Source organism: Lytechinus variegatus, chromosome 5, assembly GCF_018143015.1.
Source record: "Lytechinus variegatus isolate NC3 chromosome 5, Lvar_3.0, whole genome shotgun sequence".
NCBI classification, from domain to species: Eukaryota; Metazoa; Echinodermata; class Echinoidea; order Temnopleuroida; family Toxopneustidae; genus Lytechinus; species Lytechinus variegatus.
This window is the reverse complement of record NC_054744.1, coordinates 27,873,526-27,888,785: the sequence shown is the minus strand read 5'-3', so window position 1 is coordinate 27,888,785 and position 15,260 is coordinate 27,873,526. Positions and strand designations below refer to the sequence as shown.

The 15,260-nt window shown below is 39.9% G+C and overlaps 2 protein-coding genes across 3 annotated transcripts in view; both read right to left on the bottom strand.

The window, feature by feature from the left end:
* Positions 1–4,836: 4,836 nt before the first annotated feature.
* LOC121415392 (stAR-related lipid transfer protein 5-like) overlaps positions 4,837–15,260 on the bottom strand; it is a 63,111-nt gene continuing 52,687 nt past the window's right edge. Inside the window, exon 7 of the mRNA XM_041608591.1 lies at positions 4,837–5,892. Coding sequence (XP_041464525.1) covers positions 5,733–5,892 — 160 coding nt within the window. The 3' untranslated portion in view covers positions 4,837–5,732. The remainder of the gene's footprint in view (positions 5,893–15,260) is intronic.
* On the bottom strand, positions 9,875–14,960 carry LOC121415861. 2 transcript variants are annotated; one of them, XM_041609236.1, is made up of 2 exons: positions 11,500–14,960; positions 9,875–10,636 (listed from the first exon to the last, which is right to left on the bottom strand). In XM_041609236.1, exon 1 carries the CDS (start codon positions 14,779–14,781, stop codon positions 12,931–12,933), a length of 1,851 nt encoding a protein of 616 aa, XP_041465170.1. In that variant the 5' UTR covers positions 14,782–14,960; the 3' UTR covers positions 9,875–10,636; positions 11,500–12,930. The 2 variants fall into 2 exon arrangements, with proteins under 2 accessions (XP_041465170.1, XP_041465169.1); XM_041609235.1 differs by having other exon boundaries at positions 9,875–10,619.

Sequence of the window (15,260 nt, the reverse complement as noted above, 5' to 3'; positions counted from 1 at the left end):
GAAAATGGAGTTATTGGTTAAGCAGGAAAAGTGGAAGGTGGCGACTTCACCTTTGACTTTCTGACCTCAAAATCGACACAATTATTAGGGTCCATGGTGGTATCATACACACCAAATACAACTATTACAAATACATCTCCAAAAACTCTGGTGTTGATTTAACACCAGCCCGGAATATTATGTCCACATGCACCAGAGAAGTATCACCAGTTTCGTTTTGGTCTAACACCAGATAGGTGTTTATACAACACCGATTAGTATAAAAAAAACATCGGTTTGATCATCCAAACTGGTGTTGTTTTAATACTTATCTGGTGTAGATTCCGGGCTGGTGTTGAATCAACACCGTATTTTTGCAGTGTATAGGACTAGGTATTAAGTTAAACTGAAGTTATCGCGTTTACAAGGACCGCAGAAGGGAAAGATGAAAGCATGTAACTGTGACCTTGGCCTTTGACCTAAAAATTATTAGGCTTTCTGTGATCCATCATGGTATCACCAAATTATATGAGCCTACAGGTTAAGTTGAACTGAAGTTATCTGGTTTAAAAGGACTGCAGAAGAGTAAGATGAAAACATGTCACTGTGACCTTCACCTAATTTGACCTTTTTACTTCAAAATCGATAGCCTTATACACACCAAATTATATGAGCCTAGGTTAAGTTAAACCCTGTCACCCCCCCCCCCGTTCGCCAGTGCTTGATCGAACACCGGCCCTGTAGATGTAGAAATAGTGGCTTGCTGCAAAAGGGCAGAAATATTGACACATTAATCATGTTGAGTACATCAAACCAAATTAATTGCTCCTGCGTAATTACGTACTCTTGAAGTAGTTGGTAAAAAAGGCCCAACTTTTTAACCAACCCATGGCAGCAAATACTGTCCTCACAACTTATTGCTATAAATCTGTCCAAATTGGGTAATAAAAACTAATAAATTTGCTCAATTGGATAATAATTGCCCAGAATACATATACATATTTTCATCAACATACATTTCCAAACACAGTGGACAGTATATTTCCCAACATTTTAAAGGTTGAGTCCATCCCAGAAAAAAGTTGATTTGAAACGATAAGGAAAAATCAAACAAGCATAACACTGAATATTTCATCAAAATCGGGTGTAAAATAAGAAAGTTATGATATTTTAAAGTTTCGCTTATTTTTCACAAAGCAGTGATATACACAATTTGGTGACATGCAAATGAGACATTCGATGATGTCCTTCACTCACTATTCCTTTTTTTTGTATTGTTTGAATTATATATTTCATTTTTTACATATTTGACAAGGACCAACTTGACTGAATTGTATAGTATTAAACAACGCTCATTCCATATGTTCAGGGAGGAATTAATCGTTGTTTCACTTGGCAATGAGGAGAAAATTAAAATATTTCATATTTTATATAATACAATACAAAAGAAGTAGTAAGTGGATGACATCATCAGTCTCCTCATTTGCATACCGACCAGGATGTGCATAAGTTTGTGAAATTAAGCAAAATTTTAAAATGTCATAACTTTCCTTTTTTACATCCGACTTTGTTGAAATTTTCAGAGTTATGCTTGTGGGATTTTTCTGTTTTTAATCAATCAACTTTTTTGTTTGAAAGGACTTGTCCTTTATGTGTGTGTTTGATTTATACTTGTTGCCCGTATAATAATATCGTGTTTTTTATGCACGATCACGGACAATAATAATTACATAAAAGACACAAAAAATCATTATGTCATTCATTCAGTTAAGACGAAGCGGTTACAGCAACAAACACACACACCAAGAAAATACAAGCTTAGCCTTGGGTGTCAGCGACTGAACAATATATTCGTTTATTATCGTTGTCAACAGACATTATGAAGCACATCTAGTGATGCAACTTTGAATCAACAGGTTACGATACAAATAGTTCGTGGATCATAATTATATACACAAAGATTTCATATGTCTTACATATCTTTTTCTTTCAACATGACAATTAGCAATAGCATAATATACAAGTTTTACAGTACGAGAGTATTTTTAATAATAGCGACTAGCTTTTAAAGCTAAATAGATACAACTAATGAATACAGTGTACCGACACTATGGTTTAAAATATGGTCGGAGGAGCTTAACAGATGGTCCTTAAGGTTAACGGCGATGGGGTGCAATGGAGGATATAGGCTCGGGGTATAGGTACATCATATCACAAACATAAACATGTGCATTATTTGTTTTATAAAGGTGGTCGACAACATGAATTCAAAGCTGAGAAAAGGTCGAAAACCCCGAAAAATGACTAAGATCGCAAATGAAAGAGGCCAACAAATTGAAAAGTGCTTCTTCAAGAACTTCTGGAAGGTCGCGAAGGATAAATTCACCAACGGGTGGTTTTAGTGCTTTCGCTTCTATTCTGGCTTCATCCTGAACTCGTTTTATATTTTACATGCGCACGAGTTAAATACGCTGTGAGAGCTATCGTGCAAATTCTGATTGTGTATGTAATAGCTCGCAACGAGAGCGGATAGATGGAATAATATCTTGTCCTTTCTAATAGCAGTACGCGCATCAATCCCTAAACCACACACACCCACGCCTTTAAACCCCCATTCCACAGAGAACAAGACCGCTGAAAGACCTTTGAAAAGATAATGAATTCTGGTTGATCTTTCAGAGGTCTCTCCATGAACCTACAGTGGTCTTTGAGGTCTTACACGAGTCCTGACCAATCTTTCAGTGGTCTTCGTGGTCTTCATGAGCTCCAAAACTTTTTGAAACGGTTCAAAACAGTCTTACAACGGTCTTACAGGAAAATAGTCTTTCAGTGATCTCTCAGCTGTCTTTCAGCGGTATTTCGATGAACTTTCAAATGTCTTAATAGTCTTCCATTCAATGATCTTTCGGCAGTCTCTCAAGATTATTGCAGAGATCACTATAAGACTCATGAGAGATCATTGAAAGATCATTTAAAGACCAGGCAGAGTCAAAGGAAAGAATTATGAAAGATCTCTTGTTGCATAAAGATCTCTGAAAGACCATTGAAAGATCTAAGACAAGAAATATCCATGAGTCTTTCAGAGTTCTTTGAGGGGGTTTTCTGATCCATTCCACAGAAATGAAAACTTTCAGTGATCTTGAAGACCGCTGTAAGACCTCGCCAATTTTAAGTCTTTCAAGTTTCAATGGTATTTCAATGGTCTCCGTTCTGTAGAATGGAGGCCCAATGCCCACCCACACAAAAATGCAATGGATGGCTGTATGCTACTGCACGCATTTCAGAAATAAAAACGTGCAATATTGTACACTACAGCAACCTAGGGCTGAGTAACGTGAAATTACGCGTTGAGAGGATCTAGGAGAGAGTCCTAAATCACAACATCGTTACCATGGTTACAACTTTAAACAACGCATTTACAAAGTATCAATGACCACAAGTTGTACAGTTTACTAATGCTGTAAAAAAAATCAATGACGAGTTCAAAGCCAGTACCGGAAATCAAGAAAATGAATGGACAATTGTCTCAATATGACATACAAATGAGAATTAAAGGGAAAACAAGCGAAGAATAATTGATCTGAAGTAGAATATTAAGTGGAAAATGATAGGAAAATAAAATGCGAGTATTGTATACTTCATCCGTAAAGAAAACTGATATTCAGTCCATCAGGGCATCCAAAGTGAAACAAGTGACCACTTGAGACAGGTGACATTTATAGACAGATTCGCAGATCGTATAACGGTACTCTGTTTGGGGGTCTCCAAGACCTAGCTAAGGAATTGGTAACATACCAATACACTTAATAGCTGATATATATATATATGTGGAATTTGTTTTAGCGAGTACACATTATGTTTATGGGAAAAATGACACGATCTAACATTATTTGAGCTTGAATAAAATTCAATTGTCTGAAATGTATTTTAACCCGATAGAAAAAATGTTTTCTTATTTTGTCGTTCAATTATATTTGTTCGGGGTAATGGGGGGGGGGGGGGAGTGTTAAAAATTTGTTTGAGTTTTCATATACTTACTAACTAGTGTACATTTATTTTCACCGACAGTTTACTTCATTTCTACTAGAACTATGCTATTCATTCACGTTCAACAATATTTATTTTTAGAGTGAGTCCACTATAAATATTTACATTTATTCAGTATAAACGGGTTTTCTACATTTATTGTTTACAAAGGAGAGAGTGACAAAGCATATACCATTGTCACAAGTTTCACAGAGAAAGCAACGACAATTATGTGAATAATAAACAATTAACTTTTATCATAATAAAAAAATAAATTTGCAGCATTATTTATTTTTACCTATGAATTCGATGTTTGCTATAGTGTCTGCATCATATTTAGACTCATCGAAATTTTCAGCTTCCTAAATTTGCACATTTTTCTACACATAACTTTTTTGACATTATACGAATTAAATGAATTAGGTGCTTATAGCTATCCCCGTCATTTAAATGTACAGCTTATTTGTCATTTTCATTTTGTACCAGTTAGGACCTCAGCAAGAGATCATAACACTATTTTACACACGATGTCATGAATATCTGAAATTCGCCCTTTTTCTCACAAAGATTAGTCATCTCTTTTCTTCAAGCTCTGAATCATAATTTTTAAAAATGCATTAGGATCAGTACAAACCATCACACATCTTATTAATTTCTATTTAGTACAACAGTTACTCTTTCTACGAAACATCCAAGAAAAAATACAATTATCAGTATTACTCCAGCGACAAGGAATCCTTGAAGTAAAATTTAGCAAAGCCATATGAATTACACGAGTCTCTTTTCCAATATATATCATCATGTTTAAATTGGGATTTTTTCAAATAAAGAATGAGAAAAGTTAATTCATAGCGAAATAAAATTGTGTTACATTCATCGCTCATAATTGTATAATAAACAAAGTATGCAATATTCGATATTCGAAAATTCTTTGAATTAAATAAAAAGTTTTTTTTTTCTAAATCATAATAGTTGGATTGATATAGCTCTTATTGCCCGAGGACACAAAGCGCTCCTATTATTATCCAGAATAGCTCGAGCTATGACTTATTCGTAACCGCTCAGTGCATTCAAGGAATAAACACAACCAGGTACCCATTCACCTCACATGGGTTGAGTGCGACACAATATCGGTAAGTTTTCTTGCTGAAGGAAAACCCTCGAGGATTCGAACCCACGACCCTCTGTTTGAAAGACGAGAGTCAGAACCACTAGATCGATGCTCACACAAATACCAAGTTGAAATGTGCTCTCTCTAAAAAAAAACGTGATTTCAGCTCTCTCTCCGTGTTAGTGACGACATGGATCACTCAATATGGAGTGAATTTAGAGTAATCATTAGTACCAAAACATACGTTTGACAAAAATAACTTGCTAAAAGGATGAAATTGACTAAACAGCTATACAGTCATGACAGTGGAAGTCCCTCTCAATCTAGTGAATGTTATTCACTCTTTACTCTAAGTGAATTTTATTCAATTTTTAAAAGTGGAATGATTTGAATCAAACTTTTAATTGATCATTTACATTGTTAAATTTATTTTGATCGTCGTATCGAATAAATACGAGTGCCATAAATTTTATCAGATGATTCCGCTTTTAATATTTATATGAACATAATCATGATAATGTATATTAAAAGATACTGCTATATTCCAACAATGCATCAAAATCATATAGTAATAACTAACAAAAAGCTGCAAAGTCAATGTTACTGGCAAGATAACTTAAACGCCTGTTGATGAGTATTCGTTCTTCAGTGCTTTATCTAAATCCACAAAGAACTCGATGAGATTGTTTGGTAGAGCAGACTCGACAAGCGACTGGGGCAACTTCCCACAAAGATCTGACTGCACTATGTTGACCACGTGACTCTTATTGCTCTCCCTATTAAAATAAAGAAAAGGAAGAAAAAAAAGAGAAGAAGGGAAAAAAGAAGACGAAGAAGAAAACAGAAGAAGAAGAAGAAAAGAAGGAGGAGGAGAAGATCAGTAGGAGATAAAAATGCACATAACATTAGGTTAGAAAAAGTTTCCCTATGTTAAGATTGATAAAGAGGTGAATGCTTTCACCAGTACATTCAAGACCCCAGCTCATACGCTTCATCAATAGCGCCCCCTCCTGTTGACAGAACTTAAATAAAACCCAATTCCTACGACCATACCAAGCTGAATATACCGGATCTCGTCCCAATAAATTTAGGTGCCATCGATTTGTCGCCATGTCGAAATAATAACGTATCACACCGACATGGATATGTAATACAATCTGTTTGCAAAGTGATGTCATGACCACGGCGCGCGGTATGCATCGGCTCTATAACCATGATTGTAACTTTGTGGCGCATGCAATATTTATCGGTCAAAAATAATAATTTTTTGCTGCATCCCGCAAGAACGCCTTGTTCTACAAAATGTGACATTCCGTAAACATTACAGAGACGGATTGGTAGACTTTCAACAATGAAAAATTGGTCTTCGAGCTGATGAATCTTTTCAAAGAAAATATGACTCGGAGAACAGCCACGTGTATTTTTAGCACAGTAGCGCACAAGCATAAGCAACAAGGGGAGCAAGTGTAATTACGCCTCATGACAACATTGCGCTTAATTATTTTTTCAGAGGAAATGCTATTGGTTGACCTAAGCAAGTAAAGAGTTTAATGATTGGTTGATGGTAAATTATTGGACGTGCCAGCGATAAAATAGGGGACGTCCTTACAGAGATAGGACAATTTCAGAATACCAATTTAGAGGTCAAGTCCACTCCAGGAAAATGCTGAATTGAATAAATAGAGAAAAATAAACAAGCATAGTGCTGAAAATTTCACTAAAATCGGATGTAAAATAAGAAAGTTATAAAAATTTAAAAGTTTCGCTCATTTTTCACAAAACAGTGATATGCACAACTAGATGAGTCAGTCGATGATGTCCATCACTCATTTCTTTTGCTTTTTATTGTTTGAATTATACAATCTTTAATTTTCTATAGATTTGACAATAAAGGACCACCTTGACTGAATGGTATTAAACAATGCTGATTCCACATATTCAGGGAGGAATTATTCGTTGTATTACTTACAATGAGGAGAAAATTAGAATATTTCATTATATGTCAATAATGTCATATAATAAAATACAAAAGAAATAGTGAGTGGATGATATCATAGTCTCTTCATTTGCATACCAGCCAGAATGTGCATATAACTCTTATGTGAAATTAAGCGAAACTTTAAAATGTCATATAACTTTCCTCTTTTGCACAGGATTTTGATGAAATTTTCAGTGTTATGCTGGTTGGATTTTTGTTTTTTTATTTGAATCTATTTTTTGTTGGGGTAGACTTGTCCTTTAAGAAAATATTAGGGAGCTGTTATCTTGCCGAGTTACAAGAAAAGTTATAAGAAAACTTAAGACAATTTCAGAATACCACCCCTGTATAGGTCGTAAACTCTTCGGTCTGTTTTCAGAAGGGCAGAGGTATTTCTGCCTGGGTCCATGTGTAAATATAAATCAAGCGTGCTTGCAACATATTGCAGTATGGATTATTATTTTTGTATTGTGTATCATAACTTACTCCGAGGACAAATATTATTAGGTATGTATGACCATGCCCGAAGCACATTCCTTCTTCTTTCGATTCGGGGTGGTCGGAGGAGCTTAACAGCTTGACAGCTTGTTCCTTTATGCTAAACTTAAAACAAGTCTACCTCGATGATTCACACTGTATTTTTGTGAGTTTCCCCTATCGCCCTCGCAGACCCTCCTACTACATCCCGTTTGCGCTAAACCACATGTCATAACAAGGAAGTCGGCACGTTCATAAGCATGTTCAAGATCGAAGGAAATGTCTTGCTCTCTAATATACCCAGGCTGGGTTCAATTGGCTCTTTTTAAACTTGGGACACAATGTTTTCAAACCCGTTCATCTCAATCCACGGTAGAGTTTAAAGGTAAAAGACAGTATTAATGAGAAAGTCTTCTAAATCAAGGTTGATTGTCAAAATATTATCATATATCTCGATCTGGTACATTAATCTAAACTTATCTTTGTAAATTCATGAAATCTTAGCCCCAAATCAATAATTCAATACAGAAAAGCATATGTGAGACAGTGCATTAGTATTGCTTCGAAAAATACCCGACATATGATGGAATCCCGTGCTTATTTTGCTAATTTCTCAGCAATTATGAATGTTCTTCTAGAGCTATTTGGCACATATTTTTATTTATAGGCCTACATACAATCACTTTGGTGGTAATTTCATTCGATTCTATTCAAACCCATTTTCATTTTGAGATCGTTACCACAACTGGCATGACTGGTACTTGTCTTTAAATCATTTTTGCCAGATCCCTTTTTCGTCGTTTCAACATCTTTGAAAATGCATAAAATTAATGAAACGCTGAAAAGTTGCGTTTACAAAGGGAACCGAACACTACCAAAATCACGATTCCACCACTTGCCTCCTTCCGGTTCGGGCTTGACTTTACGGCACAAAAGCTAATGTAGAACCTTAAGGATTCTATAAAAAGTCCTGCTTATCTAACAGTAAAAACGTTTTATACAACCTGGTCCCTTACCTAACATCATGATATAAACTGATAAAGTATTGTGTAAGTCTCAAACAAAATGTTATACAGGAAAATTCAATGTGGGATATTTATTGCTTCACAGTTGAACAATGTTCACTTTTTAAACACTCAAGTAACTAATAGATGTTTTTTTTTAATATATTAAATACTTTGTTTAATTTTGTTTTTACAGAGATTTACTTACAATTTATTAACCACAACGGTTTATTGCATGACCGGTAAAAAATCTAAATATATCAAATTAATATCTAAATCTATAAAAAAAAGTTTTGTTATGATCAACAGACAGCATACCGCTAGAAACCATGAATAGCCCTTTGCGATGTTGCATCGCTATGGTAAGACATAGTACTTGAATGTGTACACTTCTGATCAATGTGTGATGATAAGTAAAGGGAAATGTTGGCTAGTCGCAACAAGCAGTGCACTTTAAGCACAAAACCTTCAGATCCCGTGATTTGTCATCGCCGAAGACATAGCTATCCGTGCGTAAACTCACATCGTGAGTCAAAGTGAATCAGATTTGTGGGACGTACGCACAAACATGAACATTTTGGTGCTACTATCCCGCTCAAGGACAAACACTTTATTTTTTTAATTACGTCAACATTCGCTTTGGGGAGAGAAATCCAAAGCAGGAAGCCTCAGATCCACCGCCTTCCATTTCATTATCCATCAAAATGCTCCCTCTTTTCTCGATAGTACATAAGATTTATATCGAATAAATGTTTGATACTTTATCCCATGATATGTTGCTATCGAAGCCTAACTTCATGGTGCTTGAAGGATCGCACTGGGTTTTAAGAATTGAAAATGCTTTACATAACTCTTTTATGTAGATAACCACAGGGGCCTATATTGGGACCCTTTCTTTTCACTTGAACAGATTTTAGTGTAATAATTCTCTTTCCATGTTCAATCAATGACGAAAAAGTAAATTATATGGGAAGTATGAAACTGATTGTCTACAACCAGCTGCAGTGGCTCTAAAATAGAACATCAAACCCGGACATCGCACTACACCATACTCATGTTCGCAATGGTCTAAAACAGGTTAGAGCATCTTGCAGATACAAATTTGTTAAGAAGAGAGCTAGAACCTACGATTAAAGATAAATTCCAGTTTTGGTAACGATCTCAAAATGACTTTTGACGGAATCTAATATAATGACCACCCAAGTGTATATTTGTATGAATGAAAAGTATGTGCCAAAGGATTCTGGAAGAAATGGTGTAATTGCTGAGAAATAAACAAAATAAGCGCTGATTATGTTGTTCAGTAGTGAACACCATATCTACGAAGTAGCCATACTTACCTATTCCCTTAAATGCCATTCGATCGCCACGCTCGAATACACCCGGCAAAAATTTCTCCTATAAAAGGAGAAAAAGTCTGCAACGCAGACTAGAGCCCCGCACGACAAGGAGGGAAACCCCGCCCTATACTATAAGTACCTTGCGTGCGTGGCTCACTTCCTCTTTCTTAGGCAAACGAACCTCAGATACAGAAAGAGGGGAGGTGGGAGGGTAGCATAGGTAAGTATGGCTACTTCGTAGATATGGTGTTCACTACTGAACAACATAATCTACTTCAGATACGCCATACTTACCTATTCCCTTAAATGCCAGATTCCCACGGAAACAACTATGGGAGGTGGTCAGGCCAAAGGTCAAAGCCAAGAGGCCCTACAGATCAATTCTATTATACAAGATACTAATGACAAGCTTGTAAAGTTAAACTCATACCTTGGATTAGCGATGGGGACCGGACAGGGTGGCCCTCGCAAACTTTGATTCATCACCGAGGACATCCGAGAGGTAGCAGGATGTGAATGTATTAGCGTTGGACCAATATGCCGCTTTCATTATATCCTCCATGGGTACGCCCTTGAATAAGGCCCAGGAAGCAGCCAATCCTCTTGTGTCATGGGCTCTAACTTCCTGGTGAATGATGACTGGATCACCAGCAGATTTCACTGCCTCCACAATCCAACGAGAGATAGTATCCGGCGAGACAGCCCTGTGAGGGGAATGAAACTAACAAAAAGTTGATCGGAAGCACGAAATTGTTTAGTCTTATCAAGATACCATTTTAAAGGTAAATGCTAGTTTTGGTAACGATATCAAAATGAGTTCGTACAGAATCCAATGAAATGACCACCAAAGTGTCTGTTTGTATAAATAAAACGCATGTGCCAAAGAATTCTGGAAGAAATTGTGAAATTGCTGAGAAATCAGCAAATAAGCACAGGAATCGGGTAGGGCGTCGGGCCCGACGCCCTAAGCAATAATTATAAATTGTCCCACGTGCGCTTATCTGTGTTGGGGATCTTCGGTGTGAACATTTTTCAGTGTAGATTTCAAGATTTCACAAAGTTCAGTTAATGTAACTGTACCAGATCTAGATCCTCGGTGATATACTGACAATTAAGCCTTGTTTTACAGACTGTCTCATGAAATCAGTGTTTACTGCAACTACTGGAATTTCTCTTTAATGCTCTTACCGGGCACCAAAATCTATCCTCCCTAACTGAAGAAAAGGAACTTATGGATGGTAGAACAATTTCAAGAGGGAGAGAGGACTCCCGTTGGATCTTAGCAAGAAAACGGCCATGAGGAATAAGTCTAATCTTGTTTTTCTCCCAACGAATATGCCCAGGAGCTGTGGTAAGAGCATGGATAGAGCTACGCCTCTGACCAGAAGCCGCTGCCAGAAGGAAAACAGTTTTTATGGTTAAATCCCGCAAAGATGCATTATGTTTACAGAAAAATAGACGAGGAAACAGATTCACCATTGTCAAAGCCTTCGTGTAGGACAGCTATGGCAGACCTGTAACCCCGAATAGTATTACATGCCAAATTCTTGTCATACAAAGATATAAAAAATTCAGCAATCTCACCTACAGATGCCCTGCATGGATTAGTCTTAGCCTGCCGACACCATCTCACATAGTGACTGAGTCTGGAGTCGTAGGTTGATCGTGTGGAAGACCGTAAACGTTCTGCTGAGAAATTGGCAGCCCGTTCAGAAAGTCCAGCCTTGATTGCTGCTGCCCTGTAATGGGCCACAGTGTGAGCCTCAGTTTGTTGGGCTCGGGGTAGTAGTGCTGGGTCCCTGGTAGTGTTGAGGCAAATAGATCTATCTGTGGGTTGCCGAAATGATTGAATATCTCCCTGGCCACAGCCTCGTGGAGCATCCATTCCGAGGGGAGATAGCGCCCCCTCGATAAGAAGTCTGCTATGTGATATGTTACCAACGTCTGGTTGTCTGACTTTATCAGGACACACTTTTCCACTATCTCGGATGCAAAGTGTTGGAGGGCTAACTGCACCGCAATCATCTCCAAACTGTTTATGTGAAAATTCATCCTCAGTCTGCAAGGGGGAACTGTATTCACTAAGCTTGCTAAGAGTCCCAGAAAAATCTGCCAAGTCTTCGCAGTCGAGAGACGACTGGACAGGAGTTGCTCCGCGACTGCTCTCATTCTCTGAACCCGGAGGGGAAGGGGGGCTGCCACCTGACTCGGGATGTCTATAAATGCTCCAAGGAAATCCGGAGTCTGAGTTGGAGTCAATCTTGATTTTTCCCAGTTTATGAGAAGGCCTAAATTTGACGTTAACGCGATTGTGACCTTCAAGTGTCTGAGAAGGGTTTGTTCTGAGGGGGCGAGGATCAACCAATCGTCCAGATAGCAAAAAAATTTTTCCCCTCTTCTTCTTAGCTCTGCAGCAATTACCCTGACGAGCCTTGTAAAGATGCGAGGAGCAGAGCGAAGGCCGAAAGGGAGGGCCTGGTACTGGTAAGTGTTCCCTCCTATTGCGAAACCTAGGAGATGCTGAGAGGACCTTGCTATTGGAACGTGAAGATACACGTCCGATAAGTCTATAGATGCCGCCCACTCGTGGGGGCGAAGCAGGGGCAGGATCTTGGAGAGGCATTCCATCTTGAATGACTTGTTTTCGATGAACCTGTTTAGTTTCTTTAGATTCAGGATCATCCTGAATTTTCCGGACCGTTTCCGAATTAGGAAGACATTTGACAAAACAATCTTTCGGCTGGAGGGCACCTTGGAAATTGCACGCTTTCTCTCCAGTTCGTTGATTTCCCTTAAAAGAGCCTCTCTCGTTTCGAGAGAGTGGGGGAGGGCAGAGGTTTGGTTAATTGTGCGAACGCATCCCGATAATCTGGGTCGATCTCGACCCGATATCCCTCCCACACTATCCTGAGAATTAATTTGTCTCTTGTTATGAGGCTCCAATTTTTTGCAAAGAAAATGAGCCTTCCTCCTACGGGGGCGTGTAAGTCTGGGGAAAACGGTCCGGCCAAGGAGTCACAAGTGTTTAGGGGGGTACTGAGAACCGCGGGACAATCTGCGTCGACCCCGAAAGGGTGTAGGGGTCCTTTGATTGGTCTGGGGGCTCCTATCCCTGACCTCGCGTTGTGGGGGGCCCTGCGGTTGCTGGTTACTCGGCCCAGAGGCCTGCTGACGTGAGGAGGAACGTTGGCCATAAGAATGTGAAGACAACCTGTACACTGTCTTATCAGCCGTGGAAGAGGCAGAGATGGAAGATTCTAAAACTTCCTGAAAACGACCACTGAAAAGGTCATCCCCCCAGGCTGGCAGTCTTTCGAGTAGTCGAGTAGCATTTTTTTCAATCTGAAGTAGGTCAATGACCTGTGAACGTCTTGCTCTCGTGCAAAGTATGGCCGTTCTCGACGCCTGTTCAAACTGGTATTCTGCAATCTTCATAACACACTCCCATATGTCTCTGCGATCCTCTGGGGAGATACCTAGTCTCTCAGATTCCCGAAAGGCTGTCAAAAGATATGTGTGATAGGTTGCTAGGCGCATAGATGCCCTGGCTGCCTGGTCAATAGAGGTCAACTGACTCTCCATACGCTTAAATCTACGTGACCCGAGTGGATTCTGATTAGAGTAGCGCGATCTCTTAGCCTTAGCATCACCAACACAAAAGGCTGCATCTGGGACTGTGGGAGTCTTGAAAGCGTGCTTAAAGTCTCGTTCCCCAAAGCGAAAGTGCTTCTTAACCACTCTGTTGGTAGGACGTAAGTCCCTTCCCCTGTCATTAAGGTAATTCAGGCAGGATGAGAAGGGTTTGTCAAGCTTCACCGCAGCTGAGTTGACAGATTGTCTCCCAAGCTCCGAATCGAGACAGAAAATAGGCTTAGATTCCTCTGAGTCGGTAGTATCTGCCTTAAGCTGGGGGCAGTATTTCGTAATCAAATCTGCAGCCGAAACAGGCTTGCTTTCTACGCTATCATGGCGAGAGCTGGGGCTGGAAGCAAAAATAGCTGAAGAAAAACCCTCACTAATCACTGAAACCCCCTCCTTCTCATAACGACCGCTAGCAATGCTCTGTCTCTCTGATCCTGAAGTGGAAAGTTGAGACAGCAAAGAGTCTGCCCATTTTCGCTTGCGGGATGCTATGGGCCGATGGTAGCCATATTCAGAGTTTGAATCATCCTCATTTATATCAATAGAGGGAGCATGACAGGTACTCGGGCTTCTCCCCCGAGTACGGCTTTCAATGTCCCGTTGTCCTGGCCGTGGCCGCTTCGCCGGTACTCCGTCACGCCTCAGCGGCCCGTCCGGCGTCGGGGCGCCTGGGCTGTCGGGCAGAGTTTTGGTCTGCGCCGCTGATCTGGTAGGGGCGCTGGTGTCGCCTGCAATCGGCTGATTCGACAAGTTCATACATTTTTGCGCCGCCTGGAACATCTTCATGAACCATGCCGCCGAGGCAATGTCCGTGTCGTCAGGGGGATGAAAACCCGTTTTTACGTCCTTCCCTGATTCCCCCATCTTCGCTTTCTTGGTGACGGGAATCGTCTCGAATTTATCCGAGTCGTCCATAGAAAACTCGGCCCCCTTAACCTTCGGTATCTTTCCCAGTAAGGTGACGGACGTCCCGAGGGTTAATTCGTCCGGAGTAGGGGTTTTAGCTGTCTTCCCCTTGGGTTTGGCCTGGGAGGGGGTCTTGACTTTTCCTTTGAGGGGGATTTTGAACCCTGTACCTCGTTTAGACCTGGCTATATTGGGGGTTTTCTTTCCTCCATCATCTTTCATAGCTCCATCCTCTTTCGTATTGTTCTGGGAAGTGTTATTACTGGCTTGATTGGGGCCCTGACGGGGAGAGTCTTTCGATCCAGTTGTTTGGCTCATTATGGTGGATAATATAGACGTGGGGCCTGAAACGTACCTCCGTCTGGTTATGGCTGTGGGATCGGATGAGGCGTGGGTACCGAGACCTCTGCCTACTTCTGTGATGAGACGTGGGTTCTGAGACCTCTGTCTACTTTTGTAATGAGACGTGGGTTCTGAGACCTCTGTCTACTTTTTGTTATGAGACGTGGGTTCTGAGACCTCTGTCTACTTTTGTAATGAGACGTGGGTTCTGAGACCTCTGTCTACTTTTTGTCCCGAGACGTGGGTTCTGAGACCTCTGTCTACTTTTGGGAAAAGTCTTATACTGTTTGGGTGTATAGAAACTCTAACTGAGCGTAAGCGCCACACAACCGTTAGGTTCGGGCGCCGGCAAAAGAAAGAGGAAGTGAGCCACGCACGCAAGGTACTTATAGTATAGGGCGGGGTTTCCCTCCTTGTCGTGCGGGGCTCTAGTCTGCGTTGCAGACTTTTTCTCC